The sequence below is a fragment of the Chionomys nivalis genome, chromosome 2 (genome assembly GCF_950005125.1).
Source record: "Chionomys nivalis chromosome 2, mChiNiv1.1, whole genome shotgun sequence".
In the NCBI taxonomy this organism is placed as follows: domain Eukaryota; kingdom Metazoa; phylum Chordata; class Mammalia; order Rodentia; family Cricetidae; genus Chionomys; species Chionomys nivalis.
The window spans coordinates 67,148,722-67,174,067 of NC_080087.1; the positions used below are offsets into that span (position 1 = coordinate 67,148,722).

The 25,346-nt window shown below is 39.3% G+C and overlaps 2 protein-coding genes across 7 annotated transcripts in view; both read left to right on the forward strand.

Annotated features, from left to right (window-relative positions):
- The window catches only part of LOC130864495 (zinc finger protein 54-like), a 48,654-nt gene extending 34,456 nt beyond the window's left edge, over window positions 1–14,198 (forward strand). For 5 of the 6 annotated variants that reach the window (XM_057754977.1, XM_057754968.1, XM_057754959.1 and 2 more), the window contains one exon: window positions 1,231–5,589. In XM_057754977.1, the coding sequence (XP_057610960.1) occupies window positions 1,231–3,242 (2,012 nt within the window). In that variant the 3' untranslated portion in view covers window positions 3,243–5,589. Of the gene's footprint in view, window positions 1–1,230; window positions 5,590–14,102 lie in introns of those variants that run through there. The other variant, XM_057755016.1, reaches the window with a different exon arrangement.
- Window positions 14,199–15,675: 1,477 nt separating this feature from the next.
- LOC130867958 (zinc finger protein 793-like) lies at window positions 15,676–22,739 on the forward strand. Its single transcript, XM_057760185.1, has 5 exons — window positions 15,676–15,748; window positions 17,156–17,247; window positions 21,686–21,812; window positions 22,270–22,344; window positions 22,447–22,739. The coding sequence occupies exons 1-5, from the start codon at window positions 15,676–15,678 to the stop codon at window positions 22,737–22,739; spliced, it is 660 nt and encodes a 219-aa protein (XP_057616168.1).
- The last annotated feature ends 2,607 nt before the right edge of the window (window positions 22,740–25,346 follow it).

Consider the following 25,346-nt stretch of genomic DNA (forward strand, 5'->3'; position numbering starts at 1 on the left):
CTTTGTGTTCTGTTCCTTCACATACTGAGTAGATGTGTTAAACATCTGTATTCTTTCTAAAAATTCTAGCATGGGTCATGGGCAACGTTACAGAACACGAGGATTATTGTATGCAAGATAGGCATGGTTACCTGTCCAGAAGAAATGAGATTGCTCTGGAATGTGGAGAGGAGAGAGTAGCCACAACAAGGATAGTCTAGTGAATGAGCAGGACGAGAGTAATGACTTCCCATGAAAAAGAGAGCAAGAGCTGAGAATGCCTTGGCTATATTTGCTTCCAATTCCTGACCATTGATCTGAGTATATTGTCCTTGTCTCAACATGCATCCTGCCTGTTGTAACTGTTAGAAGGTGTTGTGCCTATTGCAACTGAATTATGTTGACAATACTTGTAGAAAATCTAGTTTTATTTGACTATGCTGACATCAGATTGGAATAATTTTACAAACTAAGTTTAATGTGAGTTCATGAAGTAGGATTATTCTGTAGTTGCCTTCCTTGTATGCATATCTGCATATTACATCCTTCATTTTCTTGCCAGTGGAGAACACACAGGCACCATTCTGGGAAATATTCTCAGTAGTCAGTGCACAGAGTGGAGCTGAGAATAACCCTATGAGGATAGTTAAGAAACATAGCAGTGTATGGAGCTCAGATGATGGAGGATAGACATAGATCTAGAAACTCTGATGTCTGGTGGAATACTGTTTTTGCATCCATTACTCCTGTAGAATCTAATGCCTTGTTGTAGAAGTAAATAAAATAAACCCTTTGATGATTTTAAGTAAGACTTTAATCTTTAAAGGAATTGTGTCTTCTTAACCATCCTCCTCATTGCCTATCACTTAGTAAGTACAAGCACTGTGAACCTGGAATTTGATTAAACTCTGCTTCTTCAATTTCTGAACATTAATATTTCAACACAGAGATATGTGTTCTAAATATAATCAGCCATTTGAGCTCCATCCCAAAGCTAATTACTGATTCTTCAATTACATGATCCATTTTGTGCTGTTAGACATTTTTGATAATGATGAGATACCTATTATATCACAGACCCTTGAAGACTGTCAGTCTGTTTTTGTGAGAATATATAAAATTACAGTGAAAGAAAAAATATCTAAATAGTTCATGGTTGACTTATCTTAAAAGACAGCTTAGAGACACAGTCTTTTATCAAATGTTTGATTTTTGCACAAGCCCTATTAATATGATCTTACTCATTTTCAGAAAACTATTACGTATGTGATCCTGTCCATCAACATATGAAGACTGAAAAAGAGTCTTATCAGTGTAATAAGCTTGATGACGTGCTTCATGACCCCATCACATGTGCATATTATAGAACATGTGATACAGTAAACTCTAATAACTACAGATGCAGTAATCACGGGGATGCCTCTATTGACTCATCAAACCCAGGTAGACATGACAGCATGCACACTGGAGAAGAACCTTGCAAATCTAAAGACTATGAGAAATCTTTAAATTTGTGTCCCAACATTACTCAAGATGAGAGAGTCTACACTGCAAAGAAAGAGCACAGGCAGGGAGAATGTGGTGACACTTTTGGTTCTAGAAACAGTCTTTTCCAACAAACAGTCTACATCGGAGAGAAACCACACCAATGTGGGAAATGCAAAAAATCTTTCAGTACTGCCTCAAGTCTCACTGTACATCAGAGAGTTCATAATGGAAATAAACCCTACAAATGCAACTTTTGTGGCAAATCCTATAACCATTGTGCAAATCTTAGAATACATCAAAGACTTCATACTGGGGAGAAACCTTACAAATGCAAAGAATGTGGAAAGTCTTTTCGACAGTTTGCAGCTCTTAAAAGCCATCTGGAAATACATACTGGAGAGAAGCCTTATAAATGTAAGGAATGCAGCAAATCCTTTGCCCACCTTTCCAGTTTCAGGAGACATCAGAAAATCCATACTGGAGAGAAGCCTTACAAATGCAACGAGTGTGACAGGGCATTTACGCACTGTGGATCACTTAGATGGCATCAGAAAATTCATTCTTTAGAGACATTTTACAAATGTAAAGAATGTGGTAAGTCCTTTCTTGAATTATCACAGCTTAAAAGGCATCACAGAATCCATACTGGTGAGAAGCCTTACAAATGTGAGGTCTGTGACAAATCCTTTACTGTGAACTCACATCTTAAAAGACATCAAAGAATTCATACTGGGGAGAAACCTTACAAATGTAGGGAATGTGACAAATCTTTTACTACATGCTCATATCTTAGAGAACATCAGAAAATTCACACTGGGGAGAAACCTTACAAATGTAGGGAATGTGACAAATCTTTTACTACATACTCATACTTCAGAGCACATCAGAAAATTCATACTGGGGAAAAACCTTACAAATGTGGAGAATGTGACATGTCTGTAACTCAGGGTTTTGCTCATAGAGAACATCTGACAATTCATACTAGGGAGAAACCTTACAGATGTGGAGAATGTGACAAATCCTTTACCCAGCGTTCACATCTTAGCATACATCAGAGAGTTCATACTGGAGAGAGACCTTACAATTGTAAGGAATGTGACAAATCATTTACTAGGTACTCCTACCTCAGAGCACATCACAAAGTTCATACTGGACAGAAACCTTACAAATGTAAGGAATGTGAGAAATCCTTTATGGACCACTCACAGCTTAGAAGACATCAAACTGTTCACACTGGAGAGAAACCTTACAGTTGTAAGGAATGTGACAAATCCTTTACCCGTAGTTTAAACCTTAGAATACATCAGAGAATCCACACTGGAGAAAGACCTTACAGTTGCAAGGAATGTGAGAAATCTTTTACTACATGTTCATTTCTTAGAGAACATCAGAAATTTCATACTGGAGAGAAACCTTACAAATGCAAAGTCTGTGAGATATCCTTTAATCAGATAGTGCATCTTAGAACACATCAGAGAGTTCATACTGGAGAGAGACCTTACAAATGCAAAGACTGTGATATGTCCTTTAAACAGGTAGGGCATCTTAAAACGCATCAGAGGATTCATTCCGGAGAGAGACCTTACAGTTGTCAGGAATGTGACAAATCCTTTACTAGGTGTTCCTACCTCAAAGCACATCAGAAAATTCATACTGGAGAGAAACTTCACAAGTGCAAAGACTGTGACATGGCCTATATCTATGTTTCAAACCTTAGAAGACATCAGAGAGTTCACACTGGTAAGAAACATACTATTATAAATGATGTCATATAACATTGTATTCTCTTCTTATAAATCCCAACAGTATACATAACAGAAGCATAAAGATAAGAAACTTGCAAAAGCCTTGAAAGATACTTTAAATGTTAGAAAATATCATGGAGTTTATATTAAAATAAAATTCTGTAGTAGGAGCTTTGTGAATTTTTATTTAATGTGTATGGCTCCTTTGTCTGCAACTCTTTCTGTGCACTACATGTTTATCTGGTTCCTGTGAATGCCAAAAGAAGGCATAAGATTCCCTGAAACTGGATTTCTAGACAGTTGAGAACTATTGTATGTGTGTTGGGAATTGAACCCTGGTTCTCTGGAAGAGTAACCAGTGCTCTTACCCACTAAGCCATGTCTCCAGCTCCTAGGAAAGCTGTAATAAAATCATTTATCTTGGCAGGGCAGTGGTGGTAGCACATGATTTTAATCCCAGCACTGTGGAGGCAAAGGCAGGTGGATACATGTGAGTTTGAGGCCATCCTGGTCTACATAGCTAGTTACAGGACAACCAAGTCTGTTACATAAAATCCCAGTCTCAAATGCAAAAAGAAGGCAACCTAAAAGCTGTTTATCTTGTTCAACATTCAAGAATTCATAATAATGCCAGGCTAGGTAGTGCATGCCTTTAATCCCAGCACTCAGGAAGCAGAGGTATGAAAATGTCTAGTCTGAGACCAACCTTGTCTACATAGTTCCAGGACTTCCAAGAGTGGATAGACCCTACATCAAATAAGGACAAAATATAGTAACAAAATATATGACAAAGACCTCTAATTGTGCTGTACATCACAAAATTCTTAATTCTGGGAAAACATATAGAGGTAGACCATATATAATCCCCATGTCTTGATGTTGATTTGAAATAACACCCATAAATCATTGAAATAACACTGAAAGTGCCAAAATAAAAGCAAATTCAGAGGTAGGCCCCTGCTAGTGACCTCCAAGGGAGCAGGCCTGATCCAGCAAACTACAGTGGACTGGGCCACAGTCAGCGACCTCGCCTGGATATCAATCCACACCCCTACAAACACCTGATTTTTGACAGAAGAAATAAAATACAAAATTTAAAAAAGAAAGCATATACAACAAATGGTGTTGGCATAACTGGATATCAAGATGTAGAAGAATAAAAATAGATCCATATCTATTGCCATGCACAAAATTCAAATCTAAGTGGAGCAAGACCTCAACATAAAATGAACCATACTGAACTTCATAGAAGGAAAAGTGGGAACTACACTTGAACACTTTAGCACAAGAGACCACTTCCTAAATAGAACCTGAGTAGCAAAAACACTGAGAGCAATAATAAGTGGGACTGCCTGAAACTGAGAAGCTTCTGCAAAGCAAAGGACATGGTCAACAAGACAGAATGACAGTGTACATCTTGGGAAAAGATCTTCACCAATCCCACATCAGAGAAAGAGCTGATCTCCAATATATGCAAAAAAAATCAAGAAACTGGTCATCAAAAGAACAAATAATCCAATAAAAAGTGGGTATAGCACTAAACAGAGAACTTTCAACAGACGAATCTAAAATGGTTGAAAGACACTTAAGGAAATATTCAACATCCTTATCCAGTAGAGAAATTCAAATCAAAGCAACTCTTGAGATTCCATTTTACACCTGTCAGAATGGCCAAGATCAAAAACACTGATGACAACTTATGCTGTAGAGGATGTGGTTAAAGGAAATACTCCTCCATTGCTGGTGGAGTGCAACCCTGTACTGCTGTTTTGAGAATCAGTATGGCGATTTCGCAGAAAATTAGGAAACAACCTTCCTTAAGACCCATTAATACCACTTCTGGATATATAACAAAGGATGCTCAATCAATCCAAAATGACATGTGCTCAACTATGTTCATAGAACCATTATTTGTGATGGAAACAACCTAGATACCCCTCAACCGAATAATGGATAAAGAAGATGTATATTTACACAATGGTGTATTACACAGTGGGAAAAAATGACATTTGCAGATGAATGGATCTAGGAAACATCATATTGAGTGAGGTTACCCAGACCCAGAAAGACAAATATAATATGTACTCACTCATAAGTGACTTTTAGAGATAAAGCAAAGACAACCTACTATTCACAACCCCAGAGAATCTAGACAACAAAGAGGACCCTAAGAGAGACATACATGGATGTAATCTACATGAGAAGTAGAAAAAGACAAGATCTGAGTAAATTGGGTGTGTAGGGATCATGGGAGAGTATAGGGGCAGCGAATTTGGTATGAAACTACACAAGAAATGCTGTAATAGAGTCGCATCTTTGTTTACTTTTAAAGTCTTTAGTAGAGCCAAAACTTAAAGTATCAAGAAGGTAAGGAACTGTAAAGAGATAAGCTGTGCATGTGACAACACAGGCTTATTATAAAGAGAAACTGCAAGAACTCTGGGTTTGGTGATACATGCTTTTAATTCTAGCACTCAAGAGGCAGAGGCAGTTAGATCTCAGTTGAGTTCAGCCTGGTCCACACTACAAATTCCAAGAGAGCCAGGGTTATAAAGAGAAACCCCAACTGGAAAAAGCTAAAACAAACAAAAATCCCTAAGAGCATGCAGAAATTCATTTTGAACTACTGAAGTGAAGTAAAATGACATAGCTTCCATTAGCTGCCAATAGACCCTCATGGAGGTATAGTAGACTCATGGTACCATCCCTCATCCATGATGAAATGGTAATTGCCACAGTCTTACACAGTTGCTTGTTCTTAGTACTTTCTGAACAGTCGTGGGTCTCTGCATTACCCACTACCAACTACAAGAGTACACTTCTTTCACCAAGGTTGAGAGTAGAACAAACTGATAATTATAAATGTGAATCTTTAGATGGCAGATTAACAACATTTTCATTAACAAAACATCAATAGGTTCTGTCCTTGGACCTATACTTCTCAAGCCTTGGTTAGTGACCATGGCATGAGTTCCTCTCTATGGAGCAGAACTCAAAACCAATCAAGAGAGAGATTGGTTATGCCCATAAGGAGTTATTCCAGTATTGCACAACTGCAACAATCTTGCCTAGTGGGTTGGTAGTGTAAGACGAATGATCCAACGCCGGGCGGTGGTGGCGCACGCCTTTAATCCCAGCACTCGGGAGGCAGAGGCAGGCGGATCTCTGTGAGTTAGAGACCAGCCTGGTCTACAAGAGCTAGCTCCAGGACAGGCTCCAAAACCACAGAGAAATCCTGTCTCGAAAAACCAAAAAAAAAAAAGATGAATGAACCAGGGGTAAATGGAACCGTTGACATAATTTCTCTGCTAACACCCTATGAAAGGTAGCCAGGAAGGAGAGTTTCCTAGTAAGTTCAAGATTGCTCTGTCTTTCAACCTAGGTGTTTGATGTCTCCAGGATTGCCATGTTCTTAGGGTGTCTAACCAAGAGCACTGGCAATGACCTATTTTGTTTGAGGTGAAAATGGGGCCTCCCTGACCAGTAAGTCCTAGGTGGATGACCAGTACCTGGTATAGAAAGTTACATCTACTAGCCCTAATGTCTGGAAGCAGCATTATTTACCCAGGTCAGATACCTCTGTTTCAAGTTTTAAAATCATATTTCCTATTAACCTGTAAGACAGTGGGATTTCATGAAGCTTCTTCATACATCCTTCCTTTTGCTTAACCCATCCATTCTTACTACTTTCTTCCCCATGCCAAGTTAAAAATTTAGAATACATTATCCAATGCCCCATTCTTTTATAACACATATGTTCTACTATCTTCTATTGTGGAATCATTTACTTGGGTTGCAGAATGATGGGTTTCCATGTAGTTTCTTCATGGACATTTCACTTGACCTTTCAGCAGCCCCCACTCTTGCCACCACTCCACTACCTACTTGAACCATTCTGCCCCCATAATACCCACTCTCTAATTTCATATCACCTATATTCTACTACACATCCTCTCTTCTTGCATCTCATTAATGGTCCATTTCTGTTTTCTTGCTTCTACATGTAATCTTACTATAACACACAAAAAATGCAGAAAGCTTGAAACTATGACCCACATAGAATATGTCAGGTTTGACCTTTGGGGACTAGGTGGTGGTACTCATCACATATCTTGTTATTCACATTTACATCTAGGTTTCATATACTCATTTCTTTATAGCTAAGTAATGTATCTTTGTAGAAGTCTAGCACATTTTCATTTACCCATGATCAGTTGATGGACATCTGGGGTGATTCCATAGCCTAGATACTGTCATTAAAGCAGCAGTGAATATGATGGGCAAGTGTAGCACAAATCTATTTAATCTTAATAATAAAAACTCAGAGACAGATACTAGGAAATGAAAACTAATAGATCAGAAAAGCAGAGCAGCCAGCCATGAGAGTTCCTAACTCTACCAATGCTCAGAACAAAGGGACAATCCTCTTCTCAGACTGCATCCTCAGACTGACTGCCTGGACTGCTGCCTCACACTGCACTGAGCTCCTGTCTCCTCCCACCTTATATTCCTCTCTGCCTAGCCATATCACTCCTGTCTCTACCTTTTTAGTGCTAGGATTAAAGGTGTGTGGTCCTGAGTCCTATATGAGCTCTGTTTCTCTTTTAGATTGAATCAATTTTGTGTAGCCTAGGGTGGCCTTGAACTAACAGAGATCCATCTGCTTCTATCTCTCGAGTGCTGGGTTTAAAGATGTGAGCCACCACTGCCTGGCCTCTTTGGCTAACTAGTGTGGCTAATTTTGTGCTCCAATCCTCAGTCAAGCTTTATTTGTTAGATCATAAAAAAAAAGTGTCACTACAGGCACATGCTCACTGGTATGATGGTGAGTCCTTGGAGTTCACTCTAGGAGTGGTTATTGTGTATCCGTTTCCTCTGAGATTAAACCCCTCCATCTCTGAGAAAACTCCTTAAAATAGGATATTAAAAGAGAGTTAAAGGACTGGGATGCTCTATGGGAAGTGATATATTCAGTCCTAAAGAGAAGGTCCTGAAGTGCAGAAGTAGACAGTAGCTTCAGGAAGTCACAGAAATTGGCAAAATTCACTAGTGCTCTCCTGCCTCAAGCATGTATAGCCAGTAAGGGCTGCTGACACACTCAAACAAGCTGAGCTTCACAGAAGATGCTCAGACCAGCCATGAAGAAGATACCAGTCAAGTTGCTTGGACCAGGCAAGACAAGCTGCCTGGAGGAGGTAGTGAATAGCTAGAAAGACACTTCCTACCTCCCTTGAGCTGCCTGCAAACTGTGCAGGTGATGCCCCATTTTCTAGTTTAAGTAGCCATCACGATGCAGTCATAATATAGTCCTTTCTGCTTTTGTAAGACACCCCATAAAACCTAGTGGTCCACTTGACTTTAGAGATGACTCAGTGGTAAAGAGCACTGTCTACTCTTTCCTAAGACTCACTTGAATTTCCAGCATCCTCACATGGACGCTCAATCTGTAACCGCACTCCAAGACCCTCTTCTGGATCTGCTAGCACTGGGAACACACATGGTGCACAGACATACATGCAGACAAAACACCCCTAAAAAATAAACGACATTGGATCACAAAGTTGAACGTTGTTCACTCCACATTATTCGTTATAGTAGCCTCAGAGACCAGCTCTCAAGGCTACACCCAGCATTCGAAGAAAATCTCTACAGCATAGTAAAACTGAACTTAAAGGTTTTTATTCCTGATAGGTACGGAATAAAGTCACACACGTGTTGTCTGAATCATGCTCTTTATTTTCTTCCTCTAGTTTCAAATATCTACAGTTTATGTTCACATACCACAGCAATTCTTTGGTAATAGAAAACTTACAGGGATATTGCTCAGGGCCACAAAGCAGTTTTTGTAGATAGGTAAGAGACACATACAGCAATAACTTGTCAGCTTGTTTCATGGCTGGCTGCAGTTGGGTCTGAAAAGTTTCAGCTGACCTCTTAAAAGAAAAGGGGTCACAGAGGGGAGAAACTAAACAAAAGAGAAATCTAAGAAGGAAGCCAAGAATTCATCCATTATTCTACATTTCTTAAGTGTAGCGAAATTTGGGCTGGAGAGATGGCTCAGAGGTGAGGAGCACTACCTATTCTTCCGAAGGTCCTGAGTTCAATTCCCAGCAACCACATGGTGGCTCACAACCATCTGTAATGAGATCTGGTGCAGAATACAGTATAATAAATAAATAAATAAATAAATAAATAAATAAATAAATAAATCTTTTTTAAAAAGTGTAGCAAAATTTATAAGCTAGTATTTTGTGACCAATAAAACACAAAAAGGCAAAATGTAAGGAAATGGGGTTTTCTCATGCCTAGAGTGAAGCCATGCTCCAGAGTGGGGGTGGGGTGGTCATTGAGTAACCATGGCAACCTGCCTAAAAGGTAGAGAAAGCATACAGCTCTGATTCTCATCAGCATATTCGCTAAACATTAACTGGCAAAGAAAGGCATTTCAGATCTAAAAATACATCTTCTACCCTAAGTGTGGTTTCAGAACAAAAAGAAGACATATTAAATATTTTGTTCAAAGTTGGGACTGGGCATCTTCCTGCCGTTCTGACCACCTCCGGGTTCCATTTCTCATGGTAGATGAGTGAGAAAGCTATCTCTCTCCAGACATGGTTAGTTTGGTTGGTTAATAGCCTCTTCCTATTAATCACAAAAATCTCAGGACTAAGACATAAACAGTATACTGAGCCTAAAGTCTTGTGTCAATAAACTAAAGTATATACAAAGTATTAATAGCCTTTAGGGGTCAAAGCAGGGAAGCCCTGTAGTTTCTGTTATTGGCTAGCAGTGTGAGTTCGGGGCAATTTTGTTCTCCGTTAATCTCTAAAGAGCTTTGATTTAGCAAACTCAGACATCCTGCAATCCCATCCTTGGGTATTGTCTGTGAAATTCCTACTTGTGATCTATCCACAGAGACACCACGTCTGACCAAAGTGTCCTGTCAGTATGTTCATTATAGACAACAGTCTTCTATTATTTTATCATAATATGGAACAAAGACTTGACTATGAGACTTACTTTATTCACCAGAATTACATAGTATAGGGAGAAGTAATCCTTCTATCAGTACACAGGAATAATTTGTGCCAGATTAATCAAGAATACATTGCTAAGGTTGTGGGACAAGTCCCAAAGGTGTTTTAGAGGTGGACCATGGTATCACAAGAGAATTACATGTAGACTCAGACAGTTGTCTAAAGGGAGTCTTTCTCTCGTTTCTCCAACATCAATTATGTACATCTCTGGTGAGTTGGCCTTCTAAATATCAGCTGTAATCTACTGCATAATCTTATGGACTCCATCAATTTGTTGTTGGTTCCTCATCTGCAAAAAGTTGATGTTCGTCATGTTTCCAGAGAGCTAGTGTCACACATCTCCTCTGTAATTGGGTAACAGTAGTGTTTCTTTCATTTTCTTTTCTTTCTTTTTTTAGAGAACATCTAGACTGATTTCAAAATTGATCCTCTAGTTCTAACTCTCACTGCAGTGTATGGCCTCTATCTCCACATCTATGCTAAATATTACTTATCATTTCTATTCTCGATGATGTCCATTTTGACTGGGGTTACATGGAAGTTTAAAGGATGCCAAGTCTGCATTCCCCTGATAAATATATAATTTGTTTGTTTTAGATTTAGTATGGGTTTGTTGTTTATGTTGTTTGTTCATTTGTCTTATTTTTGTTTGACTTTGTGGTTTTTTTTTTCATTTTTAAATTTGAAATTATAATACAATCGCTACTCGTCTCCTTTCACTTTCATCCCATCAAATCCTTCCATATGCCCCTCCTGCTATCTTTCAAATTTCTGGCCTCTTGTTTTTCATTAACTGTTGTTGCATATATATGAATATATTGCTAAATATAACCTACTCAGTCCATATCATGTTACTTGTATGAATGTTTTAAATGCTGAATATTTGATATTGAGTAACCAATTGGTGTGCTTTTCTCTAGGAGAGATTATTTCTCCTTGTGGGCTTTTCCTCACCCACGTTGGTATGTCCATTATTTGTGTCCTTGCTCAGATCCTGTTTGGGAAATTTTATGGGTATAGCTTCTGGCATTACTAGGAAACCTCACAGCAAACTCCTTGATTCTCTGGTCTTATACAATCTTTATATCCCATTATCAATAATGTTTCATGAACCTTAGGTGCAGGAGTGTTATGTAGATCATCCATTGAGTCTGTACTCTACAACTATGTGTTTGATTAGTTTTGTTTTTGTTTTTGTTTTGTTGTTGGTTTTTTTTTTTTGTAGTGGTCTCAGTCTGTTGAAAAGAAAATTTTTCTCCCTGAGGGATGAAAACTATGTTTATTTATGGTTTAGATTCTTGTTAGGTATTATGCTGGTTTAGTAAATTGGTGATTATAGGTTCTCCTCCAAGATTCATGCCTTCAACAGCACTGAATAGATAGCAAAGTTTCCGGTGTCATATACCACGCTTGTGGGGGTGACTTCTGCTGCAGTCCTGCCAGGACAGGTTCATACATTCCATGGTAGGGGCATGAGAATTAGAAATGTTAGACAGGAAGAACAGAGATAAGAAAGAAACACAGAGACATAGGATAGTACCAGCAGGGAAATTCAGTGAATACTGAATGTTAAATTTGCCCAAATTTATTTTCCATACATTTTTATATCCCAATACAAAAGGGAGGAAGAATGAAAGAGACTGCTTTAACATGACACAAAAGATAACCAGAACAGTTACTTGCATTAACACTTGAGATATCAAGTCATTAATGCCTAAGTAATGCATTTGGTGTTTAGGGCAGTGAACACATTGCATCCTGCAGGCAACCAAATCTCCTTATTTCAAAAGAAGGAGCAGACGTATGCTTAAATTCTCTCACCTTTGGTCAGGTTGGAGCAGATCCACCTCTAAGGGCCATCTTAATATCCAAAACACCAAGTACCATAAGTCAGGATATCTTGTTTTGTAGCCACACCTGTTGTTACCTTTGAATGAGTAAAAATAAGCTCAAAATCTCTAACCTTCAGAGAAGGTGGAATAGGCTCACATTTTTGGGTTCCCACATTCCACCATAAGTCATAGTTTCCCTTTTGTTAAGAGCATCTTACGTCCAATTAGAGAGCTATTGGTTACCACCAAGGTATGCTTGCCACTACTGCATCCTTAGGGCTATTGTGCCACAGTGACAGCTAATGTGCTTCATAGTCATCCTAGCTGCCTAGGATTGTTGGTTGGCTCCCTTCTTTGGAAGATTGCATGGTGCTTCTGGTACCATGAAAACTATTTCTCAGGAAGGAGTTTGCTTTGAGACAGGGTCTATCTCTGTATTGCCAGCTCTCCTAGACTCACTATGTAGATCAGACTAGCCTTGAACTTAGAGTTCCCCTAGCATTCCTTCTGAGTGCTAGGGTGCGTGACCTTGCCAACCTATATATAACTTTTTTTTGTCAATTTCATAACTTTGTGATGAACATCATAACTTTTTGTTACCATGTGATAACAATTACCAAATTAGTAGTCATCACCCTGACCCAGAGGAAGCCAGACACAGAGCAAACAAGATGTGATTGCCTCGCTGAAAAAGGTACCAAGCCACGTGGTTAACATAGACAAGAATAATAGGCTAATTTAAGATGTAAGAAAGAATTAATTAATAAGAAGTCTGAGCTACTAGGTCAAGCAGTTTATAATTAATATAGACCTCTGCATGTTTATTTGGGACTAAACTTCTGTGGGACCTGGTAGGATAGAAACCCCAGTCAACAAATGGTGCCCTACATGTGGACAGTCACTGCATTCACATAAAGCCTGAAAAATCTTGGGAAATAATTCTAGACAAAAAGAACAGAGTTGCAAGGCTTCTTAGTAGCATTTTCTCAGGTGGGCTCTGTTTTGATGTAGGAGTGTCTTCTTTCTATGTGTTGCTTTCATTGGTTAATTAATAAAGAAACTGCTTGGCCTGATAGGTCAGAGCATAGGTGGGTGGAGTAGACAGAACAGAATGCTGGGAAGAAGGGAAGTGAGTCAGACGCCATGATTCCCCTTCCCGAGACGGAAGCTGGCTAGACTCATGCCAGTAAGCCATGACTTCGTGGTGGCATACAGATTATTAGATATGTGTTAGATGTAAGAGTTAGCCAATAAGAGGGCCAATAATGGGCCAGGCAGTGTTTAAATGAATATGGTTTCTGTGTTATTATTTCGAGGCATAAGCTAGCCAGCCGTGCGGGAGCTGAGCAGGATGAAAAGCAGGCCTGCTCACCTCATCACTACACTGTTTGCTAGAGGCAAGTGCATCTCTTTTAACAGAGGCTTCCTGACTCAGCTTAAGTTGCAAAACCTTGCAGCTCTTTTAAGAGGTCCTGCCACCAAACACTTAAATGGTGTTTATGAATTGCTGACAGCATGCTTCTTGGTGGTGTCAGGGACCTTGAAACACCATAGAGTTGTGGCAATAAACATGGCTTTGGTACATCTGCCTTGAGGCTAGACTCTCAGAAAGCTAAGGAATGGGCTGGATCCAGCTGTCAAAGCTATGGCTTTAATCCTAGCCATATCACTTAGCAAATTAAAGACTCATGTGGTCAGGAAAAGAAAGATACAGTAAAGACAGTTTCAGACGAAAAAGCCTCTAAACAGTTTATAGTGTGTTTAAAAATGCATACACCAGGCTGGCCTCAAACTCACGGAAATCCGCCTATCTCTGCCTCCTGAGTGCTGGGATGAAAGACCTGTGCCACCACTGCCTGGCCAGGCCAGCCTGAGCTTTTAAAGGAAGCTGGCTCCGAAATTCTCCTGTGGATTTCTTACCCTTGTTTTAAAGTTTAGATGAACTGGACTAATCCTGATTTTTTCATTGATTTGGTTATTAAAATATTTATTTTTTGTTTCTGTTGCTGTTTTGTTTTCAGGGGTGGGTGTATTCAAGACAGAGTTTCTCTGTATCCTGGCTGTCCTGGAACTCACTCTGTAGACCAGGCTAACCTCGGACTAAGAGGTTATCTTAGTCATCTGACTGTGCCTCCCCACCACCGTCTGACTGCCATAATATCCTGGTAAGTATACCCTAGTAGAATTGTTGTGCCCAGACTTTCACCCCCAGAAAGGTCACCAGAAACCAGAGAAGACCATCCGCAAAAGCACGGTTTATTGCTGCTAATTAGCGTAAATCAAACTGCAGTTCGGAGGAGCTTGTCCAGATACCCTAGTTTGCAGCGAGGGTGGAGGAGCTGAGCTCCTGCGGGGTTAGTCTTTTTAAGGAAAAACTATAAGAAACCCTTTTATAGCCGCTTTGGCATATCCTGCTGTGTTAGCTAGTTGCTTGTTCTTTGTTTCCAGGGCAAGGTCACTTCTTCACTATCAGGAGGCCTTGTGCTTGGAATTTTCCCGGGAGGGAGGAGGGACCACCACTATCTTCCTGGGAACAAGCTAGTTTGGGTTCCTATTTTGCTAGGAAATTTCTTTTCCGCCTCTATGAGAATAGAGGTGAGGGTCCCACAGAAAATTTCGATGTATCCGTTGTTATTTGCAAACACGTTTCTCTTTGCTATGACGGAAAGGACAGAGCTCTTGAAATTTATATTCATTCACACTAACATCCGTGTTATAGGTGGTACCTGAGGACTTGGCATCCCCGGAGAACTTTTAGGTATTAGTTATGAAAGGAAGTGTAAGGGCTTTTCCGAGCAAGGGAATCTTTGCTGTCGGGCAACAAAAATCAAGAAAGACATCAGAGGACTGAGTAGAGGGTTGGGCTTTCATAGTGTCTCTGTGTGCAGTGACCTAGTGGAAAAGGGCAGTGGGGCCAGAAGTGTTTCTTGGCAGGCGATGAAGGCTGAAACATTGGCCATTAACAGGGACTCAGAAGTTGGGGATTTCCAAGACTCTTGAGTTTCTGGAGAGCCAGGAACAGAAAGAGTGATTTTTCCTCTGGCCTATTACCCTACAGGAATGCCTGCAGACTGAGTTGAATATATATATTCCACTTTTATGGTTGTAAACATTAGCATTTAAAAGTAAACTTTTTACCCACCATTAATTTTCTGTCTGAGACATATGCACTCTGGCCTAAATACAGCATTCTGAAAAGTGTCTTTGCCAGGCCTGGTGGCACAGGACTTTAATCCCTGCACTCAAGAGGCAGAGTCAGGTGAATTTCAGTGGGTTCAAGGTCAGCCATGTTGGAGTCTGGAAAGCACCATATGTTGTTTAAGAGTACCAGGTCACAGTATTTTCACAGTTAGAAAAGGCATGCATGCCAGGTGGTGGTGGGCATGTCTTTCAACCCAGGACTGGGGAGGTAGAGAAAGGTGGATCTCTGAGTGTGATGCCAGCCTGGTCTCCAACTCGAGTTTCAGGACAACCAGGGCTACACTGAGAAACTAATCCCCAGATCATATCCATCTGGAGTCCTCTGGGTTTGGGGTCTGAAGTGCATGGATTCTCCAACAATAGGGACTCACCTTCTACCTCTGGGATGCCACCATGGGCAACAGCTCTGTGACCGCCAACTTCAAAGCAGGCTTCTCACACCCGATGTTGCCTGTTGTGTTAGAAAGTCTGTGACTCTTGTGAGGAAAATCATCAGCCCAAATGGGAGCTCCTTATTTACACTCTAAATGTACATGCACACACAGATTTGTGTGTGTTGCAGGCATTTTTGGTAGATGATAGTAACATGATTCCTTATGGCATTTTGAACATCCTTACTGTTATTTTACCCCCCTTCTGTATTTATATCTGTTCCTTCTCCATAATGAAATATCTCTCTATTTTTCCAGTTCCCCCTTTAAATCATCGTTCCCTGTTATTCCTTCTCTATTACTCCCCACACCCCACAGTGGTCTGTTTTTATTGTTCTGGCTACTGCACTCACATCTGAAGATTTGGAGCTAGGAACTGCCTATGAGCGAGAATATGCAATGTCTGTCTTTCTGGGTCTGGGTTACCTCACTCAATATGATCTTTTCCAAGTCCACCCATTTCCCTGCAAAGCTCATGATTTCAATTTCTTTACAGCTGAATGCTATTCCACATTTTCCCTACCCATTTGTTAGTTGAAGGAAATTTAGGTAGTTTCCATTTCGTAGCTATTGTGAGTAGAGCAGCAATGAACATGGTGAGCAAGTATATATGAAGTATATGTTGAGTCCTCTGAGCATATACCAAGAAATGGAACAGCTCGGTCATTGCTTGACTTGTTTAAGGTGAGGATTTATTTGCTTAGTTGAGGGTTCTCCACATGGATTTCCAGAGCGGTAGATAAGTTTGTTTGTTTGTTTGTTTGTTTTTGTTTTTTTTTTTTTTAGACAGTTTCTCTGTGTAGCCCTGACTGTCTTGGAGCTCGCCCGGTAAACCAGGCTGGCCTTGAACTCACAGAGATCTGCCTGCCTCTGTCCCCACGCAGGGAAATTAAAGGCATACACCACCACACTCAGGTAGTGGCTACATATTTTGTTGATAGGATTTTTATTCCCTATGTTTTTGTTTTTGAAGTTGTTGTTTGTTAGATTAACGATAGTATTTTTCTTCCTTCTCTGTGAGAATTAGTGATTTGCTCTCTTGTCCATGGATTCTTTCCCAGTTCTCCTGTATTTATCTATTTTTCACATGAAATTTATTCTTTCACATGTTCTCATGGATGATTCCTCTGACTCTACTGTATGTTTTGCCTCTACTTTATTATCTGCAGTGCTGCTTTAGTGAAATCAATTGTTTTCACTAACTGGGGACTATCTTGAAATGCATTTGTGTCTCCATCACCTTAAAATGATTATTTTTCTGGTGTTTTATGTTTTATGTTGTTTTTTTTTTCCTCCAAACTTCAGGTGTCGTTCATGCGCTCTTGGATTTGGGGTCATTGACTGGACACCTGATTGTATTCTGTTGCCTGGGTCTTTTCATTGTTCTTTAACAGTTTTCACTAGTAATTTTTGCTTTTCCTTTTTGATCCCTTATATTAAAGTGCAGCAAGCCATCTATTCATTATTTCTGGAAGAGAGACTCAAAGAAGAGAAACAACAAGAAATGGTTGATTCTCCAGTTAACATGCCCCAGGTCAGTGTTCATGTCCATTATTGTTCTAGAAATGTTATATTTTGAGACATTGAAAGCCTTTAATTTTCTATTCCTGATAACATTTTAACTTTATTATAAAAAAAGTTACAAATAAACAACAAAAATTCACATACTGAAATTAACCAGACCCAAAGATCATACAATTCAATGAATTTTTTGTTGTTGTTTCTTTGTTTTGTTTTCAAGACAAGGTTTCTCTGTGTATCTCTGGCTGTTTTGAAACTCACCTTGTATACTAGGCTGGCCTCAAACTCCACAGAAATCCACCTGCCTCTGCCTCCCGAGTGCTGGGATTAAACGAGTGTGCCACCACGCCTGGCAACTCGATGAACATTTATTTAGAAGCTCTGAAGCCTCACGTAGGATTTCATATTTTCACAGTTGAATATATTGTGATGTACTCATCCACCACCGAAATCCAAAAAGGCCTATGACAGTGTTAGAAGGAGAAAAGCAATTCTTTTTATAGCCTTTTTCGTAAGTGGTGTTCACCTGCATTCAGTCTTACTTCAACTCTGATAGTTAACCTTTTTTGTTCTTTTTTCTGCTGTACCCATATATACATTGTTTTCCATATACATGTATTGTTGGCTAGGTTCTTCATATGATGGGAAATGTGGTTTCTTCTTTCTGCCACTGTATGACCTCACCTGATATTGCATGTTTTGAGTCCATCCATTTTCTTGCAAATTTGTATACTTTATGTGTATACCATTTTTACTATCCGTTCACCTGTTGACAGACAATTAGGTTGATTGCAGTACTTTGATGTGGTGAATGCAGAAGCAGTGAACATGGATGTTAATATCTCTATATTGAGGTGTAGAGTTCTCCAGTTAAGTTCCCAGGAGTGGTGTTGCTGGGTCATATGTTAGTTCTCCAGTTTTTTAAATAATCTGCAGGCTGATTCTCACGGCTGTATTAATTCACACTCCGCCTCAACACACACCAACAGTTAATGAGGGTTCCTTTCTCACAACACCCTCTGGAACATTTGTTGTCAGGTTAGTGATGACAGCCATTCTCTGCCTGGGGTGATGCACTATTTCAAAGTAGTTTTATTTGTGTTCCCATGATGGCATTTTAGGAATCCTAAAGATTTAAAATATTTGTTGACCATTTGTGTTTCTGTCTTTAAAAAGTGTCTATTTAGTTCATTAGCCCTTTTGTTGATTGGCAGTTTTATTTCCATGTTATTTAATTTCTGTCATTCTTGGTAAATTCTATGTTTGAGCCCCTAACCCAAGTGTCGCAGGTATAGATTCTCTCCCAGTCTGTGGGTGTCTGTGTGCTCTGCTGATTGTTTCTGCTGATATACAGAAACTCATGGTTTTCATGTTGTCCCATCTGTTGATACTTGGATCAGTTCCTGTGCTGTTGCTGTTCTTTCTAATCAGTAATTTCTTGCCCATCTCAATATCCCCATGGATATTCCCTATGTTTCAAGGTTTCTGTGTTTCTCATTTTAAATAAGGGTTTTGATACATTTTGAATGGATTTTTATATAAATGAATAAAAATCTCATTTCATTTTCCTGCTGGATCCAGTTTTGCCAGCATTATTTGTTGAAGAGGACATGTTTTTGTATCTATCTTTTTGCCTCTTTCACTAAATATTCAATGAGCATAGCTTTCTGGTTTTCTTTCTGGGTCCTCTATCATATTCTGGTATCCTCCTATCTTATTTTTATGCCCATAGCAGACTAGCTTTATGACTACAGCTTTATAATACAGTTCCATTATTCTATATTTCCTGTTGCACTTTTCTCTATTCTGCCTCATTTTGTTGTGTTTTGTTTTGAGGGTACACATCCCATATCCACTTATGACCTGTAATTTGGCAAATATGCCACACCTTTAATTCCAGTACTCTGAAGGCAGAAACTGGTGGTTCTTTGAGTTCAAGACTAGCCTTTCCTGCAGAGTGAGTTCCAAGATGTACACAGAGAAATCATGTCTCGGGGAAAAATAAAATTGAAGCCCAGTTGATATGGAGGATGGACTGTATCCTTATGTGGCCTCATACACTGTGTAGGTACCATTTGTGGGATCTGTGCCATTTCCTTGAATCATGTTTATAAAAATGCATATTGAAACACATGGACTGGATTGCTACAATATCTTAGAGACATGTGGAATTAAGAGAGACTTACATCTTTATATGTATATAAATATACATATATATATAAATATATATATATTGGTTTTTTGTTTGTTTGTTTTGTTCTGTTTTTGATTTTCAAGACAGGGTTTCTTTGTGTAGATTTAGAACCTGTCCTTGAACTTGCTCTGTAGACCAGGCTCACCTTGAACTCACAGAGATCCACTTGTCTCTGCCTCCTGAATGCTGGGATGAAAGGCGTGTACCACCACTGCCTGGCATATCTTGGTTTTTAATACTAAATAATACTTGGTTAAGCACACTACAGAGTGCAGAACATGGCTGGCACATGTTGTTTGATCTTGCCATGAAACTGATGTTCTTAATTCAGATTGTAGCCTACTTGTATTTCTCTTTTGTATTTAATATTAGGACAGTGATGATGTGTCCATGTGTCTGTTGACACCTGATATCTGCTTCTCTCAGGAGAATTGCTGCTCACATCACTCACTTGGTTAGGATGCTCAGTGGTAACTTTCCAAACTAGAGAGATCAGGGTTTTTTTTTTTTCTCTCCCCTAATCCCCCAAACAGGATCCCACTGTGAAACCCTTTGACTACAACTTATTATGTAGCATTATGTGAAATGCACCAGGAACAATATCTTGGGATATTGACTGACTGATGTGCATAAACCATCACATTTGGTGCAGAAATAACATTCCTCATCATTGCTTTGGTCTAATCAGTTCTTGTGAGAACAATGGCTCTACTCCCCTACCCTGAACCCACAGTATTTTAAAGTAAAGATTTGGGAAATGGGCTCTGACCCTCAGGTTTGCATTTCTATTTTTGTTTTTTGTTTTGTTTTGTTTTTCGAGACGGGGTTATTCTGTAGCTTTGGAGTCTGTCCTGGAATTAGCTCTTGTAGACCAGGCTGGCTTCAAACTCATAAGAGATCCCCCTGCCTTGCCTCCCGAGTGCTGGGATTAAAGGCTGAGCCACCACCAACTGGGAAGTTTGTATTTCTATTCCTGACTCATGACTCACACAGAATATGCCACCACTTTCCATTTCCAGAGAAATAAAGGAAGAATCATGAACACTATTAACATAAAATCTTTTAGACAATACAGCATAAGTACTAAAAAGTATACATTGAACACTACAAAATTCAGATGCAGTAGCTCGGATTTTCTGATGGGCCATTCTTCTGTACTCTATTGTATTTGTAAAGCACTGAAAGGTGACAGTAATTCTCACACAATTTAATGTATCCATTTATTCGTAGGAAATCGATGCCACTTCTAAATGCATCCACATCACTGTACTTACATGTACATGCTTAGCTGCAACGAAAATATTACTTGATGTGATTCTGAACTTCCATTAATTTTTACAACTCTTGGGGAGTAAAATATTCTTCAGAACTTCTAAAAATATTATTTGTCTAAGTTGGCTTTATGTGTTTTAGGAAAATTTTAGATTATATTAGATATGGCTGATGCAAATTTTTTTACCTTCCCAAATATTCTTATAAAATTAATTTCATGAACTATCTATCATATATATTAATGTTAAAATTGGCAGTCTGAAGTCTAGTTACACTCCTTGTTACTGAGGGAAAAAAATCCAAAACTTTTTGCCTATGTCAGTAATAATATCTGCCTTCCATACCTACACCTTTGCTATTTAGCTAGGCATCAGGCCTAGAGTTTAAACATCCCAACTGAGCCTGTTAGAATAGAGTCATATAAGGCACAAGAAAACACAAGATTGGTTGGTGTCAGTGTTTTAGCATGATCTATAGGTACAGCCTTTAAAGAACATTTCCTCATGATGAGTTTTCCTTCTGAGACATGTACACTGTGATCGTGTGAGACATAAACACAGCATCCATAAGAGATAGAAAGTCATGTCCAGATCTTAAATGTGTGTTGTTCATATATCTACTTGTGACACTATTATGTCATCCTGTTTTGAGAGAGTTGGAAAATTCATTATAGAATGTTACTGTGTTTTAAAAAAATCATCTTTTCGAGTAATTGTTTTCACTCATCTACATCTCTAATTTTCTTAAGTCTTCTTATATTTAGAAAAGTACTCTGTCCATTACCATCTGGTCAACTGTACTTTTGTTTCCTTGTTTATCGGCTTAGGGTTTCTCTGTGTAACAGCCCTAGCTAGCTGTCTTGCAATTCACTTTATAGATCAGGCTGGCCTGGAACTCACAGAAATCCACCTGCCTCTGCTTCTTGAGTGCCAGGATTAAAAGTGTGCGACACTACACTCAGCTAAACTGTATTTTTAAATTGCAGGGTCTGTTGACATTCAGGGATGTGACTGTGGACATCTCCCTGGAGGAGTGGAAATGCCTGAACTCTGCTCAGAGGGCTTTGTACATTGATGTGATGTTGGAGAATTACAGCAACCTTGTATCTGTGGGTGAGAACAGTTTGCTTTTAGAATTTGTAACTCATCCTTTGTATGTACTGGCTTCACAGGCTGTAAAAGCTCTGTTAAGCTGTCTTGGAAACAGCAGGAGACTAGGGAACATTTGGTAGAAGGAAAGAACTATTTTATGCTATCTGAAAAAAATAAACACTTTTATTCTTTTAAAATAGCCTTTAATCTTAAAAGGAATAGGGTCTTCTAAACTATACTCTTTATGGTTGAATCAAAGCTAATTACTATCCTCAATAATTGTTTCATCTACCTTGAAGGATTTCATTCTCTTTTTGTGAGAATTCATACAATTATAGTGAATGAAAATTGTGAACTACTGAAAGCTCTATTTTCAATAGTTGTTGGTTGACTTAAGAGAGAACTTAGAGAAACAGTCATTTATCAAATATTTAATCTTAGAACAAGCCCTGTTAATATGACTTGTTCTCATTTTCAGAGAACTATTGCATTTGTGATCCTGTCCATCACCATGTGAAGAATGAAAAGCAGTCTTGTCAGTGTAATGACCTTGGTAAAGTGCTTCATGACCCCTCCACATGTGCATTCTTTTTTTTTTTTAAATATTTATTTATTTATTATGTATACAATATTCTGTCTGTGTGTATGCCTGCAGGCCAGAAGAGGGCACCAGACCCCATTACAGATGGTTGTGAGCCACCATGTGGTTGCTGGGAATTGAACTCAGGACCTTTGGAAGAACAGTCAATGCTCTTAACCTCTGAGCCATTTCTCCAGCCCCCTCCACATGTGTATTCTATAAAACAAGTGAAACTACAGAAAAGTCTAGTAACTACAGATGCAGTAATCACAGAGATGACTCCATTGACTCATCCAACCCAGAAAGACATGAAAGCATGCACACTGGAGAAGAACCTTGCAAATCTAAATACTTTGAGAAATCTTTAAATTTGTGTCCCAGCATTAATAAAGATCAAAGATTCTACAATGCAAAGAAAGAACTCAGGGAGGGAGAATATGATGACTATTTCGACTCCATATACAGTCTTTTGCAACAAAGAGTCTACATTAAAGAGAAACCACACCTGTGTGAGAAATGTGGGAAATGCTTCAGTACTGCCTCAAGCCTCAGTGTACAGCAGAGAATCCGTCCTGGAGGGAAGCGCTATGAGTGCAACATTTCTGACAAATCTTTCACCCCATATACAAATCTTAAAACACATCAAAGACTCCATATGGAGAGAAGCCTTACAAATGCAGTGACTGTGGCAGATCCTTTTCCCACTATTCACCTTTTAGAAGGCATCAGAAAATTCACTCTTTAGAGAAATTATACAAATGTAAAGAGTGTGGTAAGTCCTATATTGATTTATCACATCTTAAAAGGCATCACAGAATCCATACTGGTGAGAAGCCTTACAAATGCAATGAGTGTGCCAGATCCTTTATCCACTATTCATCACTTAAAAGGCATCAGAGAATTCATTCTCTAGAGGGATTATACAGATGTAAAGAATGTGATAAATCCTTTATTCAATTATCACATCTTAAAAGGCATCACAGAATCCATACTGGTGAGAAGCCTTACAAATGTGAGGTTTGTGACAAATCCTTTACCCAGGACTCAACTCTTAGAATACATCAGAGAGTTCATACTGGAGAGAAACCTTACACACGTAAGGAATGTAACAAATTTTTTACTAAGTGCTCAACTCATAGAGCACATCAGAAAATTCATACTGGAGAGTAAAATACCGTTTAAAAAATAATGTGACATAACGTTTATCCATTATTCTATGCTTACAAATCACAACAGTATACATAATAGAAACATAAATAGCTAGGAGTCGTGGTGCACACCTTTAATCTGAGCACTCAGGAAGCAGAGGCAGGAAGATCCCTGAGTTCTGAGTTTGAGGTAAGCCTTGTCTACAGAGCAAGCAAGTTTCAGGTAGCCAGGGCTACACCGAGAAAACCTGCCTCAAAAAACAAAACAAATAAACAAAAAAGTAAGAAAGACACAAAGAAATTTGTGAAAGTCTCTAAGGAAGATTAAATCTTAGAAAATATCACAAAGTTTATGTTGAAATAAAATTGAAAATGTAATTGTGTGAAAAAGCTTGTGTTTTGGGGGCACGGGGTTTGCCTTTTTTTTTTTTCTTACTGTTGTATACTTCCTTTGCCTGCTTGTATACTGTGCACTTCATGTTTGCCTGGTATTTGTGGAGGTCAGAAGAGGGCATCAGATGCCCTGATGCTGTAGTTACAGACAACTGTGTGCCACTTCATGTGTGTTGGGAATTGAACACCTGCCCTCTAGAAGGGATGCCAGTGCTAGTAACCACTAAGCCATCTCTTCAGCCCCTGGAAGAAGCTGTAATAGAAACATTTATCATGTTCACCATCTAAAAATTCACAATAATGCCAGGTATGGTGGTTCACACCTTCAATACCTGCACTCCAGAGGTACAAAAATTATGTGGAAGAAGCCGGACGGTGGTGGCGCACGCCTTTAATCCCAGCACTCGGGAGGCAGAGGCAGGCAGATCTCTGGGAGTTCGAGGCCAGCCTGGTCTACAAGAGCTAGTTCCGGGACAGGCACCAAAGCTACAGAGAGACCCTGTCTCGAAAAAAAATATATATATATGTGGAAGTATTGACTCCAAACTAGAAACAAAATGATACAGCTTCTTCGGGATCAACCTACCCCTGGACCCAGCAATACCACTATTGGGAATATACCCAAGAAATGCCCTATCATACAACAAAAGTATATGCTCAACTATGTTCATAGCAGCATTGTTTGTAATAGCCAGAACCTGGAAACAACCTAGATGCCCTTCAATGGAAGAATGGATGAAGAAAGTATGGAATATATACATAATAGAGTACTACTCAGCAGCAAAAAACAATGACTTCCTGAATTTTGCATGCAAATGGACGGAAATAGAAAACACTATCCTGAGTGAGGTAAGCCAGACCCAAAAAGAGGAACAGGGGATGTACTCACTCATATTTGGTTTCTAGCCATAAATAAAGGACATTGAGCCTATAATTCGTGATCCTAGAGAAGCTAAATAAGAAGGTGAACCCAAAGAAAAACATATAGGCATCCTCCTGAATATTAACCTTCATCAGGAGATGAAAGGAGACAGAGACAAAGACCCACATTGGAGCACCGGACTGAAATCTCAAGGTCCAAATCAGGAGCAGAAGGAGAGAAAGCACGAGCAAGGAGCTCAGGACCACGAGGGGTGCACCCACACACTGAGACAATGGGGATGTTCTATCAGGAACTCATCAAGGCCAGCTGGCCTGGGTCTGAAAAAACATGGGATAAAACCGAACTCGCTGAACATAGCGGACAATGAGGACTACTGAGAACTCAAGAACAATGGCAATGGGTTTTTGATCCTACTGCATGTACTGGCTTTGTGGAAGCCTAGGCAGTTTGGATGCTCACTTTACTAGACCTGGATGGAGGTGGGTGGTCCCTGGACTTCCCACAGGGCAGGGAACCCTGATTGCTCTTAGGGCTGACAAGGGCGGGAGACT